Below are 26,122 nucleotides of genomic sequence, written 5' to 3' on the forward strand. Positions count from 1 at the left end.
AAAGTATTGCAAGATCGGTGAATTCCGCCATTTCAGACAAAGTGCGGACGGAACCATCATCGCTGGTTATGAATTGTGACTATACAGATAGTGTATATCACTTTGTGTTTTTGTCTCCTACAAGCAGTTTGTTTGTGAACACCATAGTTAATAGCACGTGTTGATATCAAAACTTTCCACCAAAGCAAAGACTTCATATAATTAGTGGCTTTAATGTGCACCAACAGAAACAACCATGCACTGAGCCCACGTAAGCACCAAATGAGTTATTGAAGTATTTACAGTTTTCGTTTTGTAGAGAAGACCTCAATTTTCAATTGAGCGAATCACGCGTATAGGTCAAGCTCCTGCCATGCCTTGGAAGAAATGTTCAGTACATATAATGATTCCATGGGTTTAAGGGGGTCAGCTTTGAAGCGTGAGATTAAAATGAAAATTTCATGTTATTTGGCTTAGACATTTGCTTCAAAGTGAAGAATGATTCGGAAGTTTTCAAACTTGTATTTATTTTTTCCACATTCAGAAATATAGTGCCCATCAAACTAGGAGTACGTGTGTTGTAGTCAATAATTTGATTATCCATTTCAATGTGTTTGATGATGCCTATTGCCAAGAAATATCTTCTGTTTCCAGGCTTGTGCAGTTTCTGCATGTTGGGCGGCCAAACATACATACATGTACATGTAAGCCTATGTTTGATTGGCGACTGTACTCACTGCCTGCAGACCCGATATCAATCTAAGGTTTAGTCTACCTGTTTGAAGCAGGACTGTATGCTTTGTTCTGCCTGAAAGCCAGTTAGGTATCGACAATATTCCAAAAGCAGTACTTGTCTCAAAAAACAAAACATTTTTACTGATACTTAGATCAGCGTAAGCTGAAAGTAAAGCAAATCCTGTATATTTTGTCTGAGAAATGCAGACAATCTAATTTTGAGAAGTGGGCTCTAAAAATCGCATCAAAATTGAACAAACGAAATGAAGCTAAAGCAATCCAAGGGTTACATAAACCGGTAAACCAATTTGCCTGTGCTGCTGTGGATGCAGGACATGAGTAAATGTCAGAAGATGGAACTTTATTTCTTGAAATAGAACCAGGAGCCAAAAGCAGCTGCATATCTCACTCTGAAGTAACTAGACAAGATTATAATTAAGAAATGTCAGGTTACTTCATACGAATTTCATTTGCGCTGTCCCTTGTATGTGTCTGCCAACACCATCGTGTCGTTGTCTGGGGTATTACGAGCCACATTATTAGGCGAAGGCAGCCGCGAAAAGCATCACCTTAAGTGCATCGTGACGCAAGCTGCCAAGTCAGACTTTTCCCCTATGCATGTACTCCCATGTGCAAAGTCAAACACGCACAATCTGTGCATCGTGTCTACGAGCCTGGTAATTTAGAGGAAACCTTTAGTCATTCCATTTATACTTGTGGTGATATGCATAGAATGCTAACATAGGAATCTATTGTGAAGTTAACTCATAGCATTATACACAAAATATTGAATACTTTAAAAAAGGCTTGAATCCTTGAGGCTTGAAGCTTGCAAGCTCGCTAGCCATAGCTGGCGTCTCTCCTGCAAAGTACTGTAAAGATGAGTGCATTCGTCAATATTTAAGTCATTTTTTAAATATAACACAGACAGGTAAGGGGGCATGTGTACATTTTCGAATTCAGCTTGCGTCCATGGGGATGTGTGTCCGTCAGCAAGACAGTTGACTGTGACTTTGTAAGACCTGTATATTTCATGTGCATTAGCTTAGCCTGGTGCACCCACGCAGTCGAGGTCGTCAACGATAATGATATTAGGTTGATTTATGGATGATATGATACTGATGAATGAAACACTTAACACACCCTGTCTATTTCTTGTAAGCGCCTTGTATTGTACACTTATTCGCAGCTTTTATTGTGCAGTGATATCTACATTTACCCTTCGATATCATACACTGCCACTATGTCTTATACAAGACTGTTGTGACCAACAATAATTAACTATACAGTGCCGTCTGTGACTCGACTTCTTCTCATTTTTTCACGAGTTGACGATCCTCTGAATGTATTTCGTGGTTTTTTTCTGTCACGTCACCTGTCTTATTAGACTCAGTTCAGAGCTTCATCAACATTATCTCACATTAACCAGGCTATGTGGATTAAAGATTTGTTTGTATTCGTCGAGTAATGGGCGGTATTCTGTCATGGCTGTGTGTTTCGTTATGAACATACTTAGAAAATTGTCTTGGCGATGAAAAGAGGATGATGTATGCAGTTTCTTACCCTGAATTCTGTTTTTTAAATCAGGTGACCTACAACATCGCTTAGACTTTCACACGGGGGTTGCAAACTTAAAATCACGTCAAAGAGTGCGTGATTAATTGGCTGCTTTTTCTTTCTTTGCTCAACACGCAGCACACGCTGCCCGCATACTGTGACCTGTTAAAAATATGTCTCCTTCAACTCGTACGTGGGGGTTGTAGTATCTCGTACGTATGAGTGTCATCTCGTATGTACCACTTATATCTCGTGCGTACGACCGATGAATTTTAACTCGTACTTTCGTATGTCATATAAATAACGTATTCGTCGCACGTCATATAAATTAACGTATACGAGGTACACCTAGATTTATTGTAAGAAACGAAGTACATGTTTACGCTGTTTTGATTGATGTTAAACTATCTACAGAAAATTAACAAAATCACAAACTTAATCAGTGTCATTGTAAATGTTTGCACTTTTATGTATTCCTTGTTAGTAACCGCAATTCCGAACCCCCGCAATGAACATTAACGTTGACATCTCGTAATATTAGATCAATCGATTAACCAAAAATGAAACACCAGTACTTCGATTTTTGTAGCCATTGCAGTAAGCGCCTTTTCCCCTGCAATCTACTCACAGAGAACACAGTCAATAAAACAGAGCCATGGTTGTTGTCTAGTCATCCGTATCATCTGTCTCATGCTTTATCATCACCTGCATACTTGAATTACAGGTATCAACATAATACGCAATAACGTCAACCAATGGACGAATGGGGACATTCCGAATGTAACCAGTGAAACAGCTTTGATTCCTGACCTTCTCCAGGAAATACGACGGTAGCTGATAGGGTGATGCGATGAAGGGGACTCACAAAACAACATTTTAAAGGGAAGGAACTTTTAACCCCCTTACTTTTTCGAACTGGCGCTGCTTTAATTGTAGCAATCACCAGCTTTAGGTGGAAACTAGGCGGAAGGTTACAGATAATTGACATTAACCTCAGAAGGTGTGTGTAAATTGTACTTAAATCTGAGGATACATGGATATAGAGATTGTACTAAGTTTGGCACCCCAATTGTGCACCTTTCTTGTTGCAAACGTGCAGAATGCAGGACCGGCTTAAGTGACCGGTAAGCCCTGTAAGGAACAATGTTCCCTAGCCCTTAAGGTACAAGTGCTCCCTAGCCCTAATGTACCAGTTTCCCCAGGCCTGATAGGCCCCAGTGTTCCAGTGCATTAGTGCTCTTTGCATTCTGTATCGAAGCTAAGCTGGACGAAACAAAATGACTAGTTTAAATATTTCCCAATATGAAAACAAATCTGATAGAGAGAAAGAGAAAGAAGCTGTAACCTATGCGAATACGAATGTGTTCTGTCTTGTGGTCCACCTACAGTAATTTTTGTAGTCCCTGGGTAGGGTGCCTTAAGTGCCCTTAAGACAACCCTGCCCTAACTGGATTGCATACCGAACTTCGGTCATCCTGTCATCTCCACATACAATGACCAAAAAGTCTCGACTATGTTAAGTTTATTTTCTGTTCCATTTTAGTGACTGAACTTTGAAATCAACAGGGCTGAAGAATACTCAAGAATTAGAGTTTCTGAAAAGGGTTGTCACTTTAAGGCATCCCATGGAAAAGATTATAAAATGGTACCACTCAAGCAGCAGTGGTGGGGTTACTGATCACAGGTATCTTTTATTTGACTTTCAGCTGTCCTGTGCGAGTTCACCCGTTGCTGACAACCGATTATGTCAAGCTGTCATTCCCAGTACACGTTGATATCATGCTGATTTTTTACCAGATGAATTTTAGTCGTTTGGCACTTTGCAGGATTAGTCTATATTAATAGGTGCAAGTTCGTGTTTGTGATTTACATAACACTGACCCTTGATGAAAAGCATTCCAACATGTCATGCTGTGACCAAGGAGTAGGCTCAATGAACCTCATGTAGGATCAAATGACGATTTTTAAATGCCCTGTGAAATGAAATTGTTTACGACAATCTTTGAAATTTTAGTTCTGTGTTTCAGTAAACCCTATTTTCAATTTCTGTTGCGCTGTATTGAAAGTAATTTTAAAACCCCAATGGCGTTTTATTACAATGTGAATTTCCATATCCACGAGAAATACCGTGTATCCATTCCGGGGTGAAAACCCCAGTGTTGCATTGATATTTTGCTATTCCAAATTTCTTTGTTGATTCATTGTTGTATACGTACATGGTAATACGACAGTGAGCAAACCTTCCTCAAAGAGAGGTTTCAATGAGCAAATTGGGTTCTCAATTTCAACAGAAAATCTGTAAACTGTGCAGTGGCTTCCCTGATCGACACGATAACAGCAGTGCTCCCTGTTGTTCAGATAAGTACAGACAACTTCAAACATTTAAAAAGCGCAATCAATAGACCTACACGTAAACCCAAAAGGATGTCAAATTGTTCTTATACAGAAGATTACAAAGTTGTACAAAGCGTCGGTCTGACATAACTTCACCGCTTGGACCCTTCAAGGTTTACTGTGTAATTTGCAAGCACGCTCTTTGTATTTGGACACTAGAGTTGCTTGACAGAACTAACATTGAATACCGACCTCCGAGGGCGAATGTGGGGGCCAGCGGGGATATGTCCTTCCTCCAAATCGGAGCATAACAAATGAAAAAGCTCTTTGCTTGATTTTATTTGTCTTCCTAAAGTGTGAATACAGCCCTAAAAAGTAACGTAATCACCCCAGAAAGGCCATAAAGGTTATATGAAACGATTTCCAAAATTTTTGTCCCCCCCCAAGTCCCCCCAATAGTTTTGCTCCACTGATTAATTCCCAAATTACATCCACGTAAAAGTTTGGACGGTGAATGGAAACTTTATAATTGGATCAGGGCCCAACTACATGTACAGGCGAAATGAATATCTTTCCAATGTACCAACTTATATCGCATGCATATACCACACTGAATTATTTGTCGTCAGAATACCGGCGAGCTAATTTTGTGTGAAAGCACAGCACCGTTAAAGACGGAGAGCTTGCATATATGTACATTACCACATTTTACGAAGCGCCAGTCAAGTTGATAAGACATCTTCAAAAACTGAAACAAGTAGAAATTAAGCAAGACATTGTTCATATTGGGAAGGTGAATCATATTTTGTGTGATGGATAATTCCTGCGGTGAAGGTGGTTCCAAAATACATTCCAAAATAAATTATTTTAATGAATCCCGTTTGCGTCATTTGGAAATTAATTTTGTTTACAAGGATTCATCCTTCCTGTTTTAGTGGACCTGAAAGTTGTTTCCTAAAACTTGGCACAATTTAATTGAATTGTCCACCGTGTATCGACACGGACGCCCGGCACAAACATCTCTGCTGCTTTTCCTTGTCCGCGCTACCCACAGTGCCCACGGCAAGTCCAAAAACGGTACAAACATGTAATGTCATGGCAACGTGAAGTAAATACACTTTTGGCTCGCGCGCAGGATAGGAAACGTAATGTCGTGATGATGTGTATCATCGTCACTACCGGCGAGGTCTATTGGCGGGGAGAGTGATTGTCTCGCTTCTGTGCGGTTTCCTCCTGATTGATTTAGTGTCCCCTTACTAGACAGAGTAAAAAAGGTACTAAGCATGAAGCTGTGCTAAGTGAGACACGAGTATTCCAGTGCATGACACCGAGGCATCTGGACAAATACAGAGGAGCCATGGGGTATTTTTCTTCTAGGTACACAGCTGGGTGTTTTGTACCAATTTCTAACAGTGCTTCGGTAATGAGTTCTGAATCCCACGTAAGACTGCACCCAACGTAATCCGTGACCAATGTACATGTACGCTCTTGTCTGACGTTCTTGTGAAAATATAAATTACGCAGAAATGCACACAAAAGCATTTATTTCCAGCGACAGTACTCATCCTATAATACAGGCGACCCACGAATACCGTTCGTCGTGTTATTTACCCAGAAAGAGCCGGGGGTGGGCAGGAGCCGTCTTTTTATTTCTTACTTTCATGCATTTTCAGGTGCCAAACTTTAATGATTTTCTCCTTGTTGTCCTTTTTCAGATTTGACCTCAATGTTAAAAATACCCTGGCTCAGTCGGACACTTTGGAATGCAGGGTCTAAAAAGGTCCAACCTTGTAATTGGCACTGTAACCGTTTTCATCAAAAGACCAAGCATTGTGAATTGTTACATAAATAAAATAATTACCAAAGCTTTCTCTTATGACAAAAATATTTATGGATGAATCATTATTAATTAATCATCATGGCACATTTCTTTTAGGCTTAAACGGAATGGTTGAAGTTGTAACTACAGAAACCACAGATTTTCTTTTCAGAACACTGCTGAATAGTAAGGCTTCGTCCAAACATTTTGGCTCTTGTACTCGCGTCTGTGTAGGAGAAACGACGGAAAAGTGAGATTCTTTGATTCGAGGACCCGAGGCGCCTCAAGGCCAGTGTTACTGCCCGCTGTGGTTTAGAAATTCACACAAAGCCTTAGACGGAAAGCCAGACGACCATCGCATCAATAAATGGACGAAACACAACAGCGATGTTGAAAATATCCTTTTATGAAAATCAGAGATGTAGATCATCGCTGCAATTGATTTTCAAAGAAAATTATGCCCTCGTTATTTTTTTCATGTTACTCCCTTGATTTATAGTTAGTCAGGAGAACTACTGTGAGCTTAAAGAGCACGGCTAAAACAGGTTTTCTCTGATTTTATCTATTCAAATAAATATGGAATCATCCAAACCGAATGCAATGTCATTTGTCTACAGAGCTCAGCTAATACAAGCTAAAAGGGGCTTTTTTCTCTTCTGTCAAGATGCGAATTCTGAATGTAGATTGCGTCATTCGGAGAAGGCAGAGAAAACGAGGGGACCCCTATGTGTTCGTAGTGCATAAACTCTTTGTGCATGCCAAACAATGGCTACGTGTCTTGTACGAAGTTTTGCCCTTCTATCATGAGAAAGACCAATTTCACCACTTTACAATACATGTATTGGTGTGGACTTGAGTACTCCGAGTGTTTAATGCGAAACCACACCTATCAGATGCCAGGGCAATACTATAGCAATTAAATCGCATTCAGGACAGGGTTTGCCATCAGGAGATTAAATCAAGTTTTCTCCATCATATGAATTAAGTTTATACATCAAAATCATATTACCGAAACTGTAAGTTTCAAATTTGTACAGAAACAGATAATTGCAGCTGGCAAGAAAGAGATTATAAGCCGTGTTCGAATTGCTTGGCTGCGGCTAGAAATCACACACGAGTCTATGGGTATGGCTGCAGCCAGTTTCCATAAAAGCTGTGCGCAATTTCAATTCACAGCAGTGTGATTCGGACACGCCATACATGAACAAAATTATGATGAACGAGAAGCAAGTGGTTGACCCATCTGAGATTATTAAATAAATTCAAGCTTTATGAATCTTGTCATTTTTCCTCAACATCAATTAGATATAAATCCTCTATATGAAGACAGGCATAACCTTGCTAATGGAGAATACGTGCTGAAAATTTAATCTGATTGCATTCCTGTGGGGCTGTTCTTTTATGTGGGATGACTCTTCCTCTTAATTTGCATTGGCTTTATGTTTTATAAAGTTTGAAATGTTGACATATGTCGGCTTTAACATTGCCTAAAACTGTTCGTCTGTTCAAAATCATTACTTCCCATATTAAAAAGTGGGTTTACCACCAGACCGTCAGTTTGTATAGTGTAACGGCTCTATAGATTCTACATGGTGTGACAATTTCTCTCGAGACATGAGATTTCGCATGTTTAGTAATCAGAACGCAATTCTGTTGTCCTGGCTCATTGGATCTTTTTCATAGAAAACTCCCACCTTGAATCATTTCAGGTGATTGCTGTCGAGATCGGTCCACTGTCGATTTGCGTCTAAAATTAGCTTGCGTGAGACACCGTACGCGTCTGGGGGCGAGACAGCAAGGGTACTCGCTGTTTCAGATGTTTCTAAGCAGTCACGGCTCTGGCTCGTTGCCTAATTTGCGTGCATGTATAGGCTGGCGAAGAGGGTACGAGTAGGTAAAGACACCTTATTATCACAAGCTTGTCACAAATCAAGGGAAGGCGGTGCAATGATTCCAGTGCGGGGATCGGGGGACAGGCTGAAATTGTCTAGCGTACTTGCTGACTGATAAGATACTTAGCCATCGAAGATGACTCATGCAACGGGTAGGTGGTAGTAGGTACGTGTGAGTTGTTACGTGATCATGTCCTATGAAACGCCTCCTGGATCGAAGTAAGAAGATAATGTTTTTCAGCCAGTATATTTGCTCTGCTTGATGCGGTTTCAACAGTGACTTTCAGGAATGAACTTGTTTCAAAACAATGGCATGGCTATTAAGCGGGATTCTATTGCTGTGGCCTTCTTGGTTTGTGACCGTCTCCTTTCAGTCTGCTTTAATACTCTTCCGCTTGGATGAGAGCACGATTCGTGTGTCGGTTTCATGACAATCACCGAAAGCTTGAAATTTCTGCAACGCACTGTCAACTTGACCTTTGATGTACTGTACACTTGATTAATGACAAAGTCAAAGGTAACAAGTTTCATGTATCGCACTCGATGTCTTTTGTTCCTTTCCAGGATGGTGTGTTTATTGGGACCTATCACAGAAAAAACACTTACGAATGCCCTGAAAGTCTCCCCGATTGCCATGCAGAACAAACTACCATTAATGCAACAAAGTCATTTCTTTCCCGAGAAGTCAGAAAAACTGTCATACAGCGTGCCACACTTGACAATTCTTTGATTGCAGAGTCTTTTCTGATGGAAGCTGAGGTCAAATGACCTATGCTAGGAAATGGTTGCAAAGCTGTAACTTTGTGTAAGTTCCAGGTCTAGAAAAATCAAGGCATACGCTGGTGTCAACTAGAGTTCACCATACGCTATATATGATTATACTGCCAGTTCTCCTAGCAGTTTGTCTTACGACCGTACAACTTCAAATCGTGCGATGAATAATACATGCTGCTCATAAGTAAATACATATGAAAGACATCTCTGTGCACAGTGACAGAATCAAGAGCCAGCGTCGACTTAGGCCTTGAGAGCTGTGAGGCAGGTTGGGCAGTGCACTGTCCACAGTTCATTCGAGCAAAATACGTGTAGACCCATTTTCTGCGGAGAGAAATCTGCTGCGATTTTCATTAGAGCTACGGAGATGATGTTTCTACCGACATCCGTGTCACCACCTCCACGAGTGAGTCAGGCAGGGCGCCCGTGTGAAATTATCATAGGTACGTGGATAATTATATCAAATATAGAGGACTGAAAAAGTCCAGGTAGTTTCTGTTTCAGGTGGCACTTCTGTACAGATTATATATAAGGGTCTGGAAGACGGATTTACTATCATGATTATCATGTAAGTTCACGATGCATAGTTTTCTTTAGATTTCGTAGTGGAACTGCTTGTTCTACAGGACAACTTTTATCTCCAAACAAAACTTAAACGTTGCTGATTTCGTATAGATATTGATCAAAGTCGTGTGAATGATTGTTGCTCATTCCATCTAATCAAATTGCTTTTCGGACTTTTGGCATGTTCTCTTTGGTTCAAAATCCATTTTATTGGAACGATCATATATCTTTGTTTATAAATACATCATAGTGGCGACTGTGGCGTAACAACCGTTCATTCTCTTCCATTGCCCCGTTAACAAGAATGTGCGCACCCGTACCCCTCTGGTAGTACGCCACTAGTCACTGTGAATACATGAATTAATAAACCGTAAGTTGTTACACTTGAAGCAATATGTCTGATGTTTTGCCTCTGCCTGCGCGTGTAATTTTTGCTCATGTTGTGGGTCACTCTAGTCTAAACCCACTTTGTATGTGAGGACAACTTTTACTCACTGGAATATTTAAGGCCAAATACCCTATGAACCAGCTTGGTCAAACTGTAAATGCTACTGGTTTATTAGGGTGCTGCAACAAATTGGGCTTCACCTCAGGGCAACAAGAGCCAAGTCGATGTCCTTGCCCAACCACGTTATTGGAGGGATAGTCCCTGTCGAAATCGGTCATGAATAGTCACAAAGACCAATCTGTCCACTTTACTACCAACAAATCGATTCATGATAAGTGTAAAATATTTTATCTTGTACTCAGTCAAATTGACAGTATACATAACCACTTTTACTTGCATCGCTTGGTTTTCTTTTGGCCCCTACTGAAGAAACGGATATTTTACGATTATGTAAATAGGAAATTCAGGGATCGTTGGGGGTACTCTGACGACTTCCTGCCAGTGACTGCTGTTTCGTTACTTGACAGGCTGATACTGTAGTTTTACAATGTCAACACTCTCAACGGTTTACCATTTTGTCACAGGATTATCATTTCAAATAAGCAAATGTTGTTTAGTTTTGAGAGGTTTCCTGTAGTTTTGCATAATTGTGTGTATGATGTTTATGAATAGTCACAAAGCCGTGCAGTTTATTGATAGAGTACAAAGAAAACCTTCGGTATAAAACGAAAATACATTAAGCGTTTCTATTGCTTTACATACATGTATCTTTTGACAAAAGTAACTGTCTGCTGAGCAGACAAAGTGAACAGCGACTGTGAACGAAAACAATCTGGTAATGTGCTGAGGGGTAAACAGACGGAGAGGGGTGGGTTCAACTTTTCAAGTTTGAATGACGCTATTACACGCTCCTTGAGAACGAGAGATGGGTCATTCCATGGGGCACAATTTGTGATGGTGTCCTTGTTTCATGGGTAACTTTTACCACCTGTCATGAACTGTAGAGTAGGTCATTTACTCTGTAAAAATAACACACACCTCTGTATTCAGCCTTGCAAGATGTATAACAATGTCAATTTGGAATCCACATGAAGGGAACTGGCTGTTCATTTTTACGGAACCCACGTAACAATGGACACAGTCACAAATTATGTCCCAACCTCATGGAATGACAAAAGATAACAGAAGCGCTTCGTGTCAAAGGCTCCCTTGGCCGGAGTTCAGCCCATGACACTGGAGCTGACACCCATCACCAAATTCACATCTTGTTCCATTTTCGCTAGCCAAAGTGAGAATATTTGACATGAAAGCAGTCCAAGAATCCAAACATTCAAGTTTTATTTCAGTATTGTATGTTTCTGGAGTGACGTCATTTATCGTGCACAGTGGAATTGTTTTGAACGATTAAGAACCATCTGCAGCAATGAATAAAACACAGCACACGTGGCAAAATCTGAACATTTGGTCAGCGATAGCTCCCAGGTTAATAAAACGGCCTCGAAAGACAGAATACATTATACACTTTCTGCCTCGCTATAGAAGATGTATCTCGTTCCTATAAGTATTTTATCCTGCAATATTATGTTTTGATTGTCAGCCCAAGTCTTCTGTTTAATCTCCAATGAGTGCGGATGCTTGTCAGCACCTGCGCTAAAGATTTGTTATTCTAAGCTCCGTGCTAGTTCAGTTGTACTTTTTGTGCACCTGCATGGAGGATCACCTCAAGTTGTTTCGCTTTTGCATATATTTGACACATTCTGGAGGAAAACGCATATTAACTTTAAAAGATGTCATAAAAACTCAATGTACTGGTGACGATTAGCACACAACGAATGATGACACGAGGTTTGACATGCTTCGATTGCTTAGCTTCATTAAATTTGGATGCATGAATCCGATTATACTTGTGCGTAAATTTAAATATCATAGAATCAGACTGTGTGGGAACGACGGCAGTTGTCGATAATCAAATAACACGCTAAACTTTGTAATCTTTCTGAATTTCAATAAAGCGCAATGCCTGTTAGTCCCAAAAGATTGAGTTGGAAAGAGCTGAAGTCCATCATCAAACTAAGTGCACATCTGTGAAGAATTCTAATAAATCTCGTGTTCTTTTGCAAAGAACAATCTAAACGTAGATATAAAGTAGTGACATTTCTGGTTGGTCGTATATAGGCCTACTCCAATCCCTTATCCGGCAATAATAATCATCATGGTCATGGTGTCTGAAATGGTGCTGATTGGAAGTAATAGGATATAACTAAACACTTTAACCCTTTGCTCATTCGCTATTTTGATATTTTTGCCGTCTCGTTTTGTGCCCATCGAGCAAGACAAATTGTTAGTATGTAAAGGAGCAGAGTCCTGTAACGATGCAGGGACATAAATTGCTAAATCAAAAGAACTGAAAAGTTATCGGCAATAGAACTCGGAGAGAAGTTAAAGAGCTGATGCTGTTTGAATTTCTTTTAGTCAACGGTGTAGTCTTAACTTTTCTAGAGGTCCTTCAAATAATTGTTATGTTTCTTCTGTTTTCCTTTCTTTTTGCTATTTGTTTTATTTGGTATTTTTTTTGTTCTTGTTAGACAAATCCCACTTTTCATGGAGTTATTTCACTTTTTCTATTTTTACAGGAATTAAATGCTCAGGAATGATTCTTACAATACATCTCGTCATGCATGACTGTATATATTATGGCATTTCAAGTTTCTCACTTGCGAACAAGACGAGTAAAGAAAGTTTAGATTTGATAATAATTTTAAGTGTCACTTTCTTATATGTTATTTGATTTCGGTGTATTTTCCTTCTGGTTAACGTTGCCCCGTTTTGTGTCACTTTAAAAGAATTATAAATCATATGCAATTCTATGCTAAGGTGCATATTACATGGTCATGCTAGACAGACGATATGGCATGGTATAGGCTAGTAAAGTGACGGACACATATTAGGGCCGCTTTTAAGGACATCATGGTGGTAGCGTGTTGTGATGTGTTTCAGGGTTTTTCTTTTGGTTGTTCGTTTTGGTTCTTCTTTGAATTTGTGTTTTGTTTGTTTGGTTCGGTTTCGCGTTGCGTTGAAATGAGACGGCTCTATCAATTTGGGTTTTGACATTTGAAGTTGCATCGTTGTAAGCACAGTTTACGGAGCGCCTTCCAAGGCTATGGAAAAACTAATCTAACACCGTTACAAGCTGAATTCGGAAGAACTCAAGCCATCCGTCAACAATACTCCATCAAAGGTAATATAAACAAATAGTTTTATTCATGAATCGCTTGAAAACTTGCATATTAGAAATAACTGCAGGGGATTCTATGGTAACTGAACAGGAAATGTTTCCTTTAATATGATTATTAAAGAGAATTTATGCACGGTTTGAGGTCCTTGAGAGTTTGATTGGGAAAAAAACGTAAGCAAACACACATTTCCCGGCGGAGGGAAAAAGCTAATAATTACGCGACGGAACCATGTACATATGTAGTGTTGGCTTGGCACTTGTGTACATGTATATGTATAGCATCAGATTTTACCCGTAGGGCTCTTTTTGCCACCATAAAACCTTGAAAAGGGGATTGTTATATCCCTGAAAAGGGTCACCTGTCTTGTAAAACAGTATTAGCATGAATCCTCTGAGGTCAACCACCTGTATACTACACACTGACCGGTGCCGTATGTGTTTACATAGGCCTACTTGACTGGCAAAATACGGCAACAATACCAGCCAAGCTGACTTAGCTGGTTTTATGTGAGACTGTGAAGGAATATTCCAAACGAATCGGGGTCTATGGATATTCATCACGTTAGTATGCTTTTGTCCAAAACCCCAAACCGTGGCCTTAAAACTATTGAGGTAGATTTTGGACATGGTGTATTTGGCAGGCCAGACATGGCACAAATCGTAAATACAAGTGTCAGATACTCCAAATTTTCATCTTGTGGAATAAAAGCAAACAAAAGTTGACTCAGTCGACTTTCTTTGTGAAACTAAAGCTGTCGTTGTTGTTGGTAACAGTGCTGTGGTTCAAACTCTCAGTGGCGCATGATATCTGGTTTCACGGATCCATACTTCCTGAATGATTTTCGACTAACGTGTGGTTTTGCATGCATCGGAGCCAATCTGTTTTGATTTTCCCAGTCACTCCTTGTTCCACTGATAGGCTTGCTTTCACGAGGAGTCCCTGCATCCTTTTCATTTTTGTTCCACCGTCTGCTCTGTATAGACCCCTTATCAGACGAGGATGTTGTAGAGTTGGACCTGTACGTCGAGACGGAAATCTTTGGTTTGCTGTGATCGTGTCTAGTTGTCCCATTTGTTCCAGAATTGTTTTTAGAGGAATAGTAATGTTCTGTTTCACTTCACTCTGTTGCTTGGACCTGTTTTTTATCTGTGTTGATAGTGATACCAAAACCTTTAGGCCCTACTTGTATAAATCCCGGTTGTTCAATCCTGGACAGTTCTAGACGGAAGACTCAGGTTATTAATATCACCATGGACATTTGGCAATTGACCCCTTTCCTCTTTTAATAGTTTATCAGTTCGCTGCTGATGAGTGCTTCCCCCAACCCCCCTGGAATAAAAAATCCTGGTGACGCTCATATAGCTTTATTCTCTTTCGTACTAATAAATATTTTATCTTATACCCACCAGCTACAACAGGGATTCCACTGCTGCAGTGATTTTGTTTTCGAGTTTGTTGAATCCATCATAATTCATTCAGTGAGTCCATCCCAATGGTAATTTAATTCGATTAGGTTTACTAGACAGTTAGGACCTAAAAACATTCATTCGGATCACGATATGATAAGGTTTTTGAGTCTATCTGGGACACACGAAGATGGGTCGCATACTTGACTTCATTTTGACCTGTTGCAGAGGGTTATCATTCTAAGCACGCAGCAGTCGTATGCTGCATTACAACATCTAAACCATTATTCAAGACAAACAATATGTAAGCTTTTTTCCTTTGCTTTCACAAGGCCTCGGATAATTACATTGGTTAAGAGCACAACTCCCAATGATAAGAGAACAAATATTATTTAGTGTTTTCAAATCAATATACATTGAATCTTTCATCCAAAGCCCACACTCATTCTGGTGCATTTATTCTGCTTTATCTTGTCCGTCTTAGACAATAACGCCCCTCTCTGCATTGAAATAATGACTTATAATTAAGCCACTAGTTTTATGGCACAATGATACACGTAATATGGCGGCGTGTTGCCAGTTTGTCTAAGTGAATGCAATCGAAACGCATATCTTGACAATGCGCTAATCGTGATGGAATTGTAGGTTAACTAGAATATTGTTGAGTTCTTTCCTTGCTGATCTACGGAAGCGTACAGGGGCCACGTGCCTCCAAAGGGTTTGAGTGACTATCTTGCCGCGGCAAGGTAACATATTGCCGCAGCAAGGTTATGGTTTATATTCGTTGACTCAGGCACCTAACTAAGATTTATTTTGTTTTCTTTGTGTCAGAAACCAAGATTTGTTGAACAGCAAGATCTCTTGTTATTCAAAGGATACATTTGAGAACGTTGGCAGGCTAAATATATAAAAGACGTAGGAGACTGGTGAGATATTCGCCACGGCAGTATATCAATTTGACATTAGAGCAATAGCGTGTAACTCGCCACAGCGAGATAGTAACTATAGCCTCGGGGAGATATGTGGCGAGAAAGAAACTTCCTGCGGCGAGATGGTAACTCGAAAAAATTCTTTGCATGCGGCCCCTTTACGCTTCCGTACAATCAGGATTTAAAATGGGAATGTAAAGTTCTTAAATTACATGGATAATTGAAAAATACATGCAGAGAACGCTATAATATAGTCAGAGACTCGAAGCGACAGCAGAATTAGATACAGAGGAAATGACGAGCATCCAAATCTGAGGCTGGTTTCAGAGACTTAAATATAAACAGAAATTGCATTTCGTATCGTGTAAAGTCTGTATCATGTAAAGTATTACGTTCAGTCTGACTTTTGCCATGATTTGATAAATGCTAACTCCTGCAGTGATCGTATGCATCATTAAACCTGCTTAGAATGACCAAATCGATGTTTGGCCGGGTCAGGGGCACCTTTCCGTTCTCTTAATGACAGTTCAGTTTTGCCGTTACATGTATTGGGATTTTTTTTCAGATGGACAATATTAAACTAAATAGCCTTTAGGGAAGTTCTCTCAGTCACAAGTCAGCTGTCTTTCTCTAAATTTAGCGAACTTTTAAAGAAGAAATGGAAAAATTGTTTATTAAATCATGCCTTCTAGCACTTCTTCTTGTTGATAAGAAAGAAGTTCTTGTTTTACCACTTTTGAGGAAGTGGAGCATTGAGTTTATTATTAGCACCTGTCATTAATGTTATGTGTATATGGGGCAACTGCTGATGAAATTTAAAAACTCGTTCTAACCAGTCTTTTAGACAGATTTTTAGAAAGCATGAATGCGGAGACTATTTTCTTGGCTGTTGAGGATGACATATTTTTAGTGTAAGAAAGCACTGAGTGAAATTGTCGGCGGTAGGCCTACTCGAGTTTAATAATGGTCTACCAAATTCCGAATAGATTGATAAGATAGCGCTATCTATAGACTAGCAGTGAGGTCACTCATGTACATCTTTGTACCCCGAGGGACTGTAAGTGACCACAACAGGGTCTAAATTCTCGACGCCGAAAGCCAAAAAAACCTGTTTTAATTATCATGACTAATACGCATTTAAATAATTTTAACGGTAGTTCCAAAACGGAAGGTCATCCGCGAACAAAGAACGCGTGCGAGTGCGCGTAGGATTGCGTTGGTAGGACTTACCTCGCACGTGCATCCGAATGACCTTGGACGAGCTTCATTTTGGGAATGTTGGAATACCAAACTGGCTCATTTTAGGAACGTTTGCAGCCTCCGTCAAATTTGAGTTGCTGTTCACTGTTCACATTTTGTGAGGGCGCTGTAACAGTCAAATTTTTAGTTTTAACTCCCTGGGGAAGAAGAGGTGGCGTGCTTTCATATAGCAACGACGGTCGGATGGGTCCTTTTCTGGAAGGAGTGACCACGCGTGATGACCTATTTTTGTTTGAATATGATGTCTTCACATGTGAGCCGGGCACCCAGATGAAACGATCTCTCTGTTCAGTTCACACTGACGCAAATTTTATGCATTAACTTGTCAGTGTTTGTAAACCTAACGTAACCGTATTTCAGCCAACATTATAAAGAACCAGCAACATGACAGTCTAACGGTGGGTGCATCATTTATCAATAGTCTTTTGTTTACTAAATGTGTAGGAACATTTTAATCCTGCCTGTTCCCAACTGAAAAGTGTGAAGGCTGAATTACAAGAAATCCATTCACGCCAGCCGTGCAGATTGAACCAGGTTAGAAAATCTCTTCCAGTCATCATCATAATATTGGACTTGTTCGAATGCTATGTTCTGAGTATTATTCCCGAAGAACGGAATTACAAATAAAACCGTTTGAAGTGTTTGTCTCAGGCATGTTTGAGCATGTCCTAGTATTCCGTAATATCTTTCTTGGAATATTCACATTCTTCATCGAGCCCGAGCGACGATTAATTTGCACAGCCATTGTTTAAAAATGCAGAGCCCCTCTTCAAAAGCTTTCAATTAATCATTTCAATTAGAGAACTAGTACTCTGTAGAGACGACATGATGTCTCCTTTGCGTATTTCAAACAGATGGTGCATGATAGACTGTTCCATTTGAGACAGTTTGTACACGCTCTGAAAGCGCAATGAAGCACTCTGCTGTAGAAAGAGTCACTAACAAATACAATTCACCGCAAATAAAGGTAGGGAGTTAATGACTAGGAAATTGTAACCTGAAGCACACACCTATGTTAAATGAAGAGAAATCGGAGCCTTTATTTAATGTATTTTTATGTTTTTTTAATAGCTTCAAACCCGTTGCTTTAAATATTTAGTCTACTATATTAAAAGTACTGTCATACAGTGAAAGGTATGTAAGATATATCCTAAAAGATTCAAATTGAGCATGAAAGTCTGTTAGATGATGTAACTGGGCACAAAAATTTGGGCGTCTTGTCCCTACAAAATAGCGCTGTCAGCACAGTTAATTTGCAGTTTTCTCTCGAAGTATAAAGGTAAGTGATTAACCTTTTTTTTCATTCACATTCCTGCATGATCTACCTCCGTGTTGTCAGAAAATTATTAAGGGAATAAACGTGTACTTAACTATTCTTAAACGTGCGTTTAAGAATGGCTCGGGAGAATGGACACGACTAATGCCCAAACCGCAGGCGAGGCATTATCAGCGTTCAATCTCTGGCCTTAAACGTAATAGTTTAAGACTGGTCAAGCACAGATTTAGTCCCATTCATAAATACCTATCATCAGAGAGTCAAAGAAGTCAGTGTATGATAGATTTCCAACGATTTTGCTCTAGAATTTACTTGAATTTTCTTGAACACCCCCGTCCAGTTTATGGTATATTCCTTGTGCAAGTTGTCCAGAAGAATATCCATCTATGTACATGGCGCGCGCGTGGCGCGTTCTGCGCACCGCATCGCACGCAGACTCTTGACCAATAGGGATGGATTAAACTGTGTCGTAGCCGGTGATCCCATTATTCGGTTCGTAATGCACTGCACATGCACTGCACATAGGATCACATGCATTGATCACCGTTTACATGGAACCATGGAACTGGAAGTTAACGCGCAACTTCAGCGATTGTCCAATGGGAGCCTACAAATAGTGGCGTGAGTATGGAATTCCATATCTGCCGTCGTGCGTCGCCCGTCGTCCGTCGTGCGTCGCCCGTCGTGCGTCGCCCGTCATGCGTCGCCCGTCGTGCGTCGCCCGTGGTTTTTTTTGTCACAATTGCGCAGTGGTATTATTTCACATGTACATGTCCTTGTTCGATCGATCCACCATGCCTGACTCTCATTTTAGCAATAGAACTAGAAAATGTACATGTATTCGTTTTTGCAGTTGCGCCAAACTCCAATTGAAAGAAGAAATAAATATCCTGACATCGGCTAAGTAACGTGTATATGAAATAACACCATTTTGGTTACATAAATAAATCAACAAAATAGACTTTTGTTACGGTAGATTGTTTTTCTCGATAACTTAGTTACTCTAGACGTAACTTTACTCGTTAACAGCCAGACTTTAGGTATATAGCCTATGTGATATTTCTGTCTGTCCCTGCACGATATCCCACAGAACGGAATGTAAATAATAGATTAATTACAATGTTTGATTCCCAATAGTTTTCATAAGAGACGAACTTATTCAACATTATTTTGAGGGCGGGTATACCTATGATGAAATCTGCTGTATACTCCAAATTAGACATGACTTTATTTGCAGGTTGGCTCACAGAAGTCTTTTAAACAGTAACGTTACTTGTTAGCCCCATAAATAATGCTGATGTGCTGGACAACCTGTTCTCATTGGTCTATCCACCATGGCATACACACCCACAAAAACCAATACGTCATATTTTCTGAAACTTAAACCAAGTGGTAATTGCCCCTTTATATAACAATACATTTAATAAATAGTTTGTTATCCACAGCACGTCTAGTATTTCTGGATTTCAAGGTGAAATTGAGAGGACAAGGCACATTTCTTCCTGGAATTTGATGAAAACAAGTCGGCACATTTTTGGAGTATGCAAATTAGAATAACACTGTGGATAAGTACGCCGGAACATTTTTGCTGAAAATGTTTTTCCCCCCAAAACACTTGGTTGAATTCTCAGAGAGGCGATATTTTCTTGTCAAGGGGCAGGGGTAGTCTAGCATTATTGGAATTAATTGTGTGACTAGTATATGCTTTGCAGGTGGGATTTGTACTTGCCTTATTCGGAAAAGATCTTTAGAAGTGAATGGAATCATCACATTGTCATTTGTTAAACAACGGTTTTGCATGTCCTATGCAACCCATTTGATGGGCGACGCACGACGGGCGAAGCACGACGGACGACGCACGACGGGCGACGCACGATGGGCGACGGGCGACGCATGACGGACGACGGACGACGCACGACGGAAAATGGCATGTTTGGAACTGGTAAATGGCAGAATTGGGACACAACAAAAAGCAAAATGCGACGGAAGACAGGCGACGGGCGACGGCAGATATGGAATTCCATACTGTAAGTGAACCTTCGTTTGAAATCATGAAATGAATCATTTCACTTTCAGTGCCCCTTTCAGTACGCATAATACGCGTACGTACAGAAATGGATCTGCTTGGTCATCATTTAAACACTGTAGTTGAGCATATGGTAAGGCAATGACCCCCCTTATACCACTCTTCGCAAGGACACTCACAAAGAAATGTTGCCCAAATTCCCTTGACGTGTGTTCCACCAATTTACATTGTCTCGGTATCGATCGAGAAAATCGTCCGGAAAAGCCGACCTCTGCTTCACTCGGGGATAAAATTGGCGTCCAGTCAGAGCAGAGAGAAAAACGAACCTTGCCCGGCTCAAGGCTGCTAGGGCAGGAGGCTGTGAGTTCACTATAACGTAAAAAGAATCTCTGGAGCGAACTGCCAGTATTAGTTTATTTTTCTCAAGATTCTTCAGATTAAAATCACAAAAGAGCTGATGGGCAAATCATTTCGGTGCAAATCCATGTAGGGAATGTTGACAATAACTATTGCCGATAACAATGGGTACTTGACTCTGCATCCATATACGGGGTCTTGAGTATTTCAGTTAGAAATATTGATCTACACATAACGTAAATTACTGTTTAATGAATTACTGGCCGTTCGCATTATACCCAGCAAGAAATGAGACCGAGGGGTACCCCCCACATGTCCAATCCCTATACACGTTCCAGACTATTGTTGCTTAACACATCCCCCCCAAGATGTCTGAAAGGAATTCCCCAGATTCCTGCGAGACAACGACCAACACAAAGCAGGGGGTTCTCTCCGTCTCATACCTTGCTGCATATGGTTCGCATCCTGCGCTTGTAGCTGTGAGAAATACTTTCGAACGCTTTTATACTTGCATACAAATTTCTTTTAAAAAATCTGATGCTTTCTTGGCAAAACACGTTGATTGATTGGTAACTGTCAGCTTTTTGTATCAAGAAAATGGCGGTTGAATTTGAACGAAGTGATTGTCTCCGAACGACTGTTACATGGGAAGTTACCGTACTTTTCATTTTTCTTTCTCACATCTTGGAAAACTGTTTATTTCAAATTATTCGGGTGGCTTGGGACTAGCTAAGGGCAATAGGGAAGGGCGATAGTAAGAAGACTCTCAAAAGCATCGTAGGTAATGTATCCAAGTCATGATATTGACACTAAACGTACCGCACATTACATGGCACGGGTGCGTTCCTTTATCTTCCACATGGTTTAACCTTGTCTCGACCGTGTCGCATGTTTGAAATCGCTATCCGTCCAATGTCGTGCGAACACGGAACTGCTGTCCCTATTCGTTCTTTGGTTGAGGGCTTTGGGTACGAGACGACCAATGACAATGCCAGGGAACGGCCTCTGATTGCTATAGGAATGCAGGTCATTGGGTGGCTACATTGATTCCCACGCACACCGTGGTCGTTTGTCCTGGTCTGTTCCGTTGACTAAGTACTTATCACTGATGCCAAAAAGTCAACAAAATAACGCTATAATCGAGACTTGCACCACAACCAATATAATGAAGAACCTAAACTGCAAGCTTTGTTGCAGCTTGTGTTCTAAATTAAAGACTTTTGAAACCATATGTTTAGCTGCTGAAATTCACACCAAAGAATCCCTCTGTCCTTTGAAAATGCGTGAGCTTTGGGGCTAATTGTTGAGCTAATTGCTTAGGATTTTACTCCTGCCCTGACAATCGCATCGGTCACAATTCAATTATAAAAATCTCCGTGATCTAATTAACTTTGTTAACTGCCAGAGCTTGAAAAACTACCTTACGGAAAAGCATAGCAGCAATCCATTGATCGAAGGTCTCGAGGAATAATCCCGTCGTATCACAACAGCAGCACGTCCTAACAGCATGCTGAGGAATAATCCGCAGTGATCCCCTGAAAGTGTTTTTGTTTGCGGATTACGTTCTCAAACCGGTGTGATAGTTTTGTTCTCGATTAAGATTGAATTTTGTGTGCCTTAATGCAAGTTTACCAAATGTTCATGTCATTACACAGTTTACAGCATTTCAGACACATTTCAGTGAAGAATAGTATGGCATTACTAGATATCCATGTACATGTAAATCAGTCCGAATTTTGTTGTATCCTGTGCGTGTTTAGGCCTTGTGGTTCTTTTTGAAAGCCCTATCAATTCTCTTGGACAATGATACCAGAGAGACCAGGGCTTCGTTGGACAATGGGGCCGTACAGAAGCTACTGGTTTAATTCAAACTATTGTTGATTGCGTCACAAAATAGTTGCAAAGTTTCATTAGTAAGCTGTACTTTCTAAACAACCTTGACGAATTGGACTGTCCGTGGCGTAAACTCGTCCTGCTCACCCATACATCTGCGTTACAGCTTTCAATGTCGATTGTCAGGAGAGGTTCAGCTGATATCCTGATTATAGTGCTAATGCCTCAGACAGTACGTCAGTGCTTGAGAATGAATTACGTTTAAGGTTACTGAATTACGGAACTGTGCTTGATGTTGTATAGAATGAGTGCTTTCAGTGCTGCATTCGCCATTGTGGTTTTAGGTGAAGCACGTCTACCTCCCGATAATTCACGCGATTGTGGGTGATTTCTATGTGGACATGATGGAAGACACTGTTCCTGTGCAGTCTCTTGGCACATCTGCATCGTTCGTATTAGATAAACTTCAAGAAATGTGGGACGATCTCTTTCACAAAGGTAGATGTGTTCACTTTCTCTTGGTTTTAGTAATCTGTTTGGATGTTCTTGCTTTGGGTTGATTTAAGGCTGTCTCTTTGAACGGTTGAAGTTTGAGGTTACAGATGCCTTATTAAAAGAAACTGTGTTGGAAACGTAGGATACATGTACGGTTGATTACCCAAAAATAGCTAAAACAAACAGCTGGACTTTTTGTTGTAGGTGGCTGATGACTTGGGGAATTTTTGTATGTGGTCTTCGAACCTATTTGGTCGTATTGAATGTTTCTTGAATCCTGAGTGGCGAGTGTACAGTAGTGATAACTTGACATGTTTCCATCGGCTGACATGTAACTATTGTTCATAGATCTTTTCGTATGCCAAAAAGCTACGTATAAATGCCCCCTTCCTTCAGACTAATGTAGTAAAATACATTGCATCCAGTCCTAACTGGCAGAACTTCATTGCTGTTGGGATGTAAAAAATTTTCCTGATTAAGTCGATTCCTTTGGGGTCGGGAACTTGGAATGTAGCAATCGTACTTCAGAGCTGTGTTGTTATGAGATCCGTCGGAGTTGGTCAGTGACGAATCCAGTTTGAGGGTCCAATAGGGGAGGGCAAAATTTTGTTCCAAAAAGACTATCAAATTAACTTGTAGTTTCTCTACACACTTTTTTTATGAACCAGCTATGTTTTAACCGGCGTTTCACCCACAACACGTTTAGAGATTTACACTAAAATGTGTTTAAGAATGTGTTTAAATTCTAAGTGAATTTTACAAAGCTCGACGTGTACCACAAAAATATTAAGCATTAAAACACATTCCTAAATGCATTTTAGTAAACATGTGGGTTAAATGTGTTTTTAAAAAATTGGGTACAAATGGTGTTTAAACTCTAAACGCCGTTTTATGGGATATACATGTAGCTAATATCAGTAAAACAACATGGAAAATAGTCATCTAACTAGACCTAGTTATATCTATCATGTATATTACTGTAGTTCGTTAAAAAGCTAAGAGGGATAAAAAAATTCAGTCTACGATGTATTCAATTGATGTAGTTTTTATTTTATGCAAGTGTATTCGAAGGTGGGCATAAAACGTTTACTTTGCTTTACGGGGCGAGCTTTCTCACACCTGTGATCTTACCCATGGCCTAAGTACATGTGTATTCGTCGTTGGTGCTTCAGTCAGTAAGTCTTGGTATGAAATAATTCTTCGCCGTATGAAATTGTTAACAGTCGACGCCGTTAATATATATATCGAGGCCCTGCGCTTATTATCAGATTGGATGAAGTGGTTAGAAGTGCAGTCACTGTCTTCCAAGATCCCCCCTCCTTAAAGAGTGTATGGACATGTACAGTTTTTCACGATGGGATTTTTTTTACATGCAGGCCAGTGGTATTGGTCGAGCTAAAGACTCCTGCAGTTGCAGCAAACACGTCGTGCAATAATTAAGTAAAAGAGCTGTTCAATGTAGACTTTCTTAAGTTTTGAATATCCAAGTTTAACTAAAATTGGTACAGGTTTACCGAAGTTGTATATTTTACGTCCACTTCATTAAAAGAAATATATTTTACAATACCATTTGGACAGCTCTCATTTGATTGTTCAGTTTATCGTACACCACAGCATGCAAACGTGCTTTGTCATCATTTTGTCTTGACCAAGTAAGCTTTGTGTTATATCAGCCACATGTTATCATCAGGATTAAAATTCATTAGCGGGCCATTTTTATTTGTGAAATATTTAGTTGTCATTCTTTTTATTTTCACTGTGGATTTTTAAAAAAAATCTTTACATGTACTCGCAGTTTGTCTATTTCGTTATATGTTGACGTTTATTTTCAGTATTATGTTGACGTTTCGAGCTTGGGAAGATATAGGCTTCAGGGCTTCAGTGTTTAAGTATACGATATTATGACGGCTGGGAATGTTTTATTGTCCTTGTTTTCCGTCCTTCTTTGTCCAACTGTCCACCCTTCCTTCTTCCTTCTGCCCTCTATTCCTCTTTCCCTCTACCTTCGGTCCATTTTCCTTGCTTTTGTCCGTTTATGTCAGCCATGTCTTCTCATGTTGTGTTTGAATTTTGGTTTTTTTTCCTCATTCAGATTTGTATTCTTTACGATACGTAATTACTATGTTAGTCTTGTTGCATCTATTGAATGAATAAATAAGAATTATATATATATATATATATATATACAGTATCATTTGCCAACCCATGTGTGTAAAACTCTGCACAAAACTTGGCAAAAATTGGCAGCAGTACGGTACACCGTTGCGCCAAACGGCCTATAGGGAGCATGTTTGCTGCTCAATTCTGATGGAGAATCATCTGGCGTCAGGGGATGTACAGTTATCGGAATGGACGTAGATGTGTTGAAATTAATTTTAAATTGTTCTTGGTATATGTATTTTCCGTTTAAGAAAATTGTACTAAATATAATTGTTTCTAGATCACTTTTTACAGATTTGAATTTGAGCCGAATTTTGCGTACATTAGTTTATGAAATGATGTAGGTATTGCTTCTAATAAATTCAAGGGAAATAGTTCAGAGAAATATTCAAAAACGACATTATACGGAATTTTCTGTAAATGTCTTTAAGATGGAGATGACGGTTAAGTTCTGGAATTTTTGGCTTTTGTTAAAGTGTTGCATAATCAAAAACACGTTACTTTGTAAATATTAATTGTTTGGACCCCTAAATTTTGCAGGTTACTGCCCTAACATATCTTTGCCTTTTGTGTTTCTTTTTCCCTCCTGTGGAGACAATTGGTGCTAACTTCGGAAATGAAATTGTTTATTATGTTCACTCTTTTACTCAGACTTTATATTCATGCTTTCGTAGGTCTCATTAGGTATGACGTCTCAGATTGACTGTCGTACTGGTAGTTAAGTGCGTCCCCATCATGCCTTCGATGCTCCTCGTGGACGCTGGTATCGTGGAGAGTCGGTCCCCTCCCTCCACAGATACGTCACCAAACACACTGTGCAGACTTAGGTTACACTGGCTTTGCCAAGAAAACGAAAGAGAACCTTTTGTTGGTATATTCCATGTGGAGCAAAATTCGTATGCAGCACGTATACTATGAAGTGTTCACAGTGAGGGGAGTGTATTGGACCCTTTGAATGGAGCATTATTTCATAATTCATTTTCTACCCTTAACTATAAAAATGATTGCCGCGTTCATAACTCCCACTTCTTAACTTTACATCCGAATGGCTTATATAAAGCTTTTCGTGCTTTTTCTCCCTTCGCAGCACTGTCGAATACCT

At 39.9% G+C, this 26,122-nt stretch overlaps 1 protein-coding gene across 8 annotated transcripts in view; it reads left to right on the forward strand.

Moving 5' to 3' along the window:
- The window catches only part of LOC110974883 (uncharacterized), a 114,660-nt gene that overhangs the window by 53,042 nt on the left and 35,496 nt on the right, over window positions 1-26,122 (forward strand). The window contains exon 1 of one of the 8 annotated variants that reach the window (XM_087135384.1): window positions 8,309-9,533. The exons of 4 other annotated variants lie outside the window; for them this stretch is intronic. In XM_087135384.1, the coding sequence (XP_086991510.1) occupies window positions 9,458-9,533 (76 nt within the window). In that variant the 5' untranslated portion in view covers window positions 8,309-9,457. Of the gene's footprint in view, window positions 1-8,308; window positions 9,534-18,387; window positions 18,771-20,158; window positions 20,177-22,127; window positions 22,864-26,122 lie in introns of those variants that run through there. 3 more of the 8 variants (XM_087135386.1, XM_087135387.1, XM_087135383.1) reach the window with 3 other exon arrangements.

The sequence above is a fragment of the Acanthaster planci genome, linkage group LG04 (assembly GCF_054643075.1).
Source record: "Acanthaster planci isolate LZ-2023a linkage group LG04, COTS_SCS, whole genome shotgun sequence".
Lineage (NCBI taxonomy): Eukaryota > Metazoa > Echinodermata > Asteroidea > Valvatida > Acanthasteridae > Acanthaster > Acanthaster planci.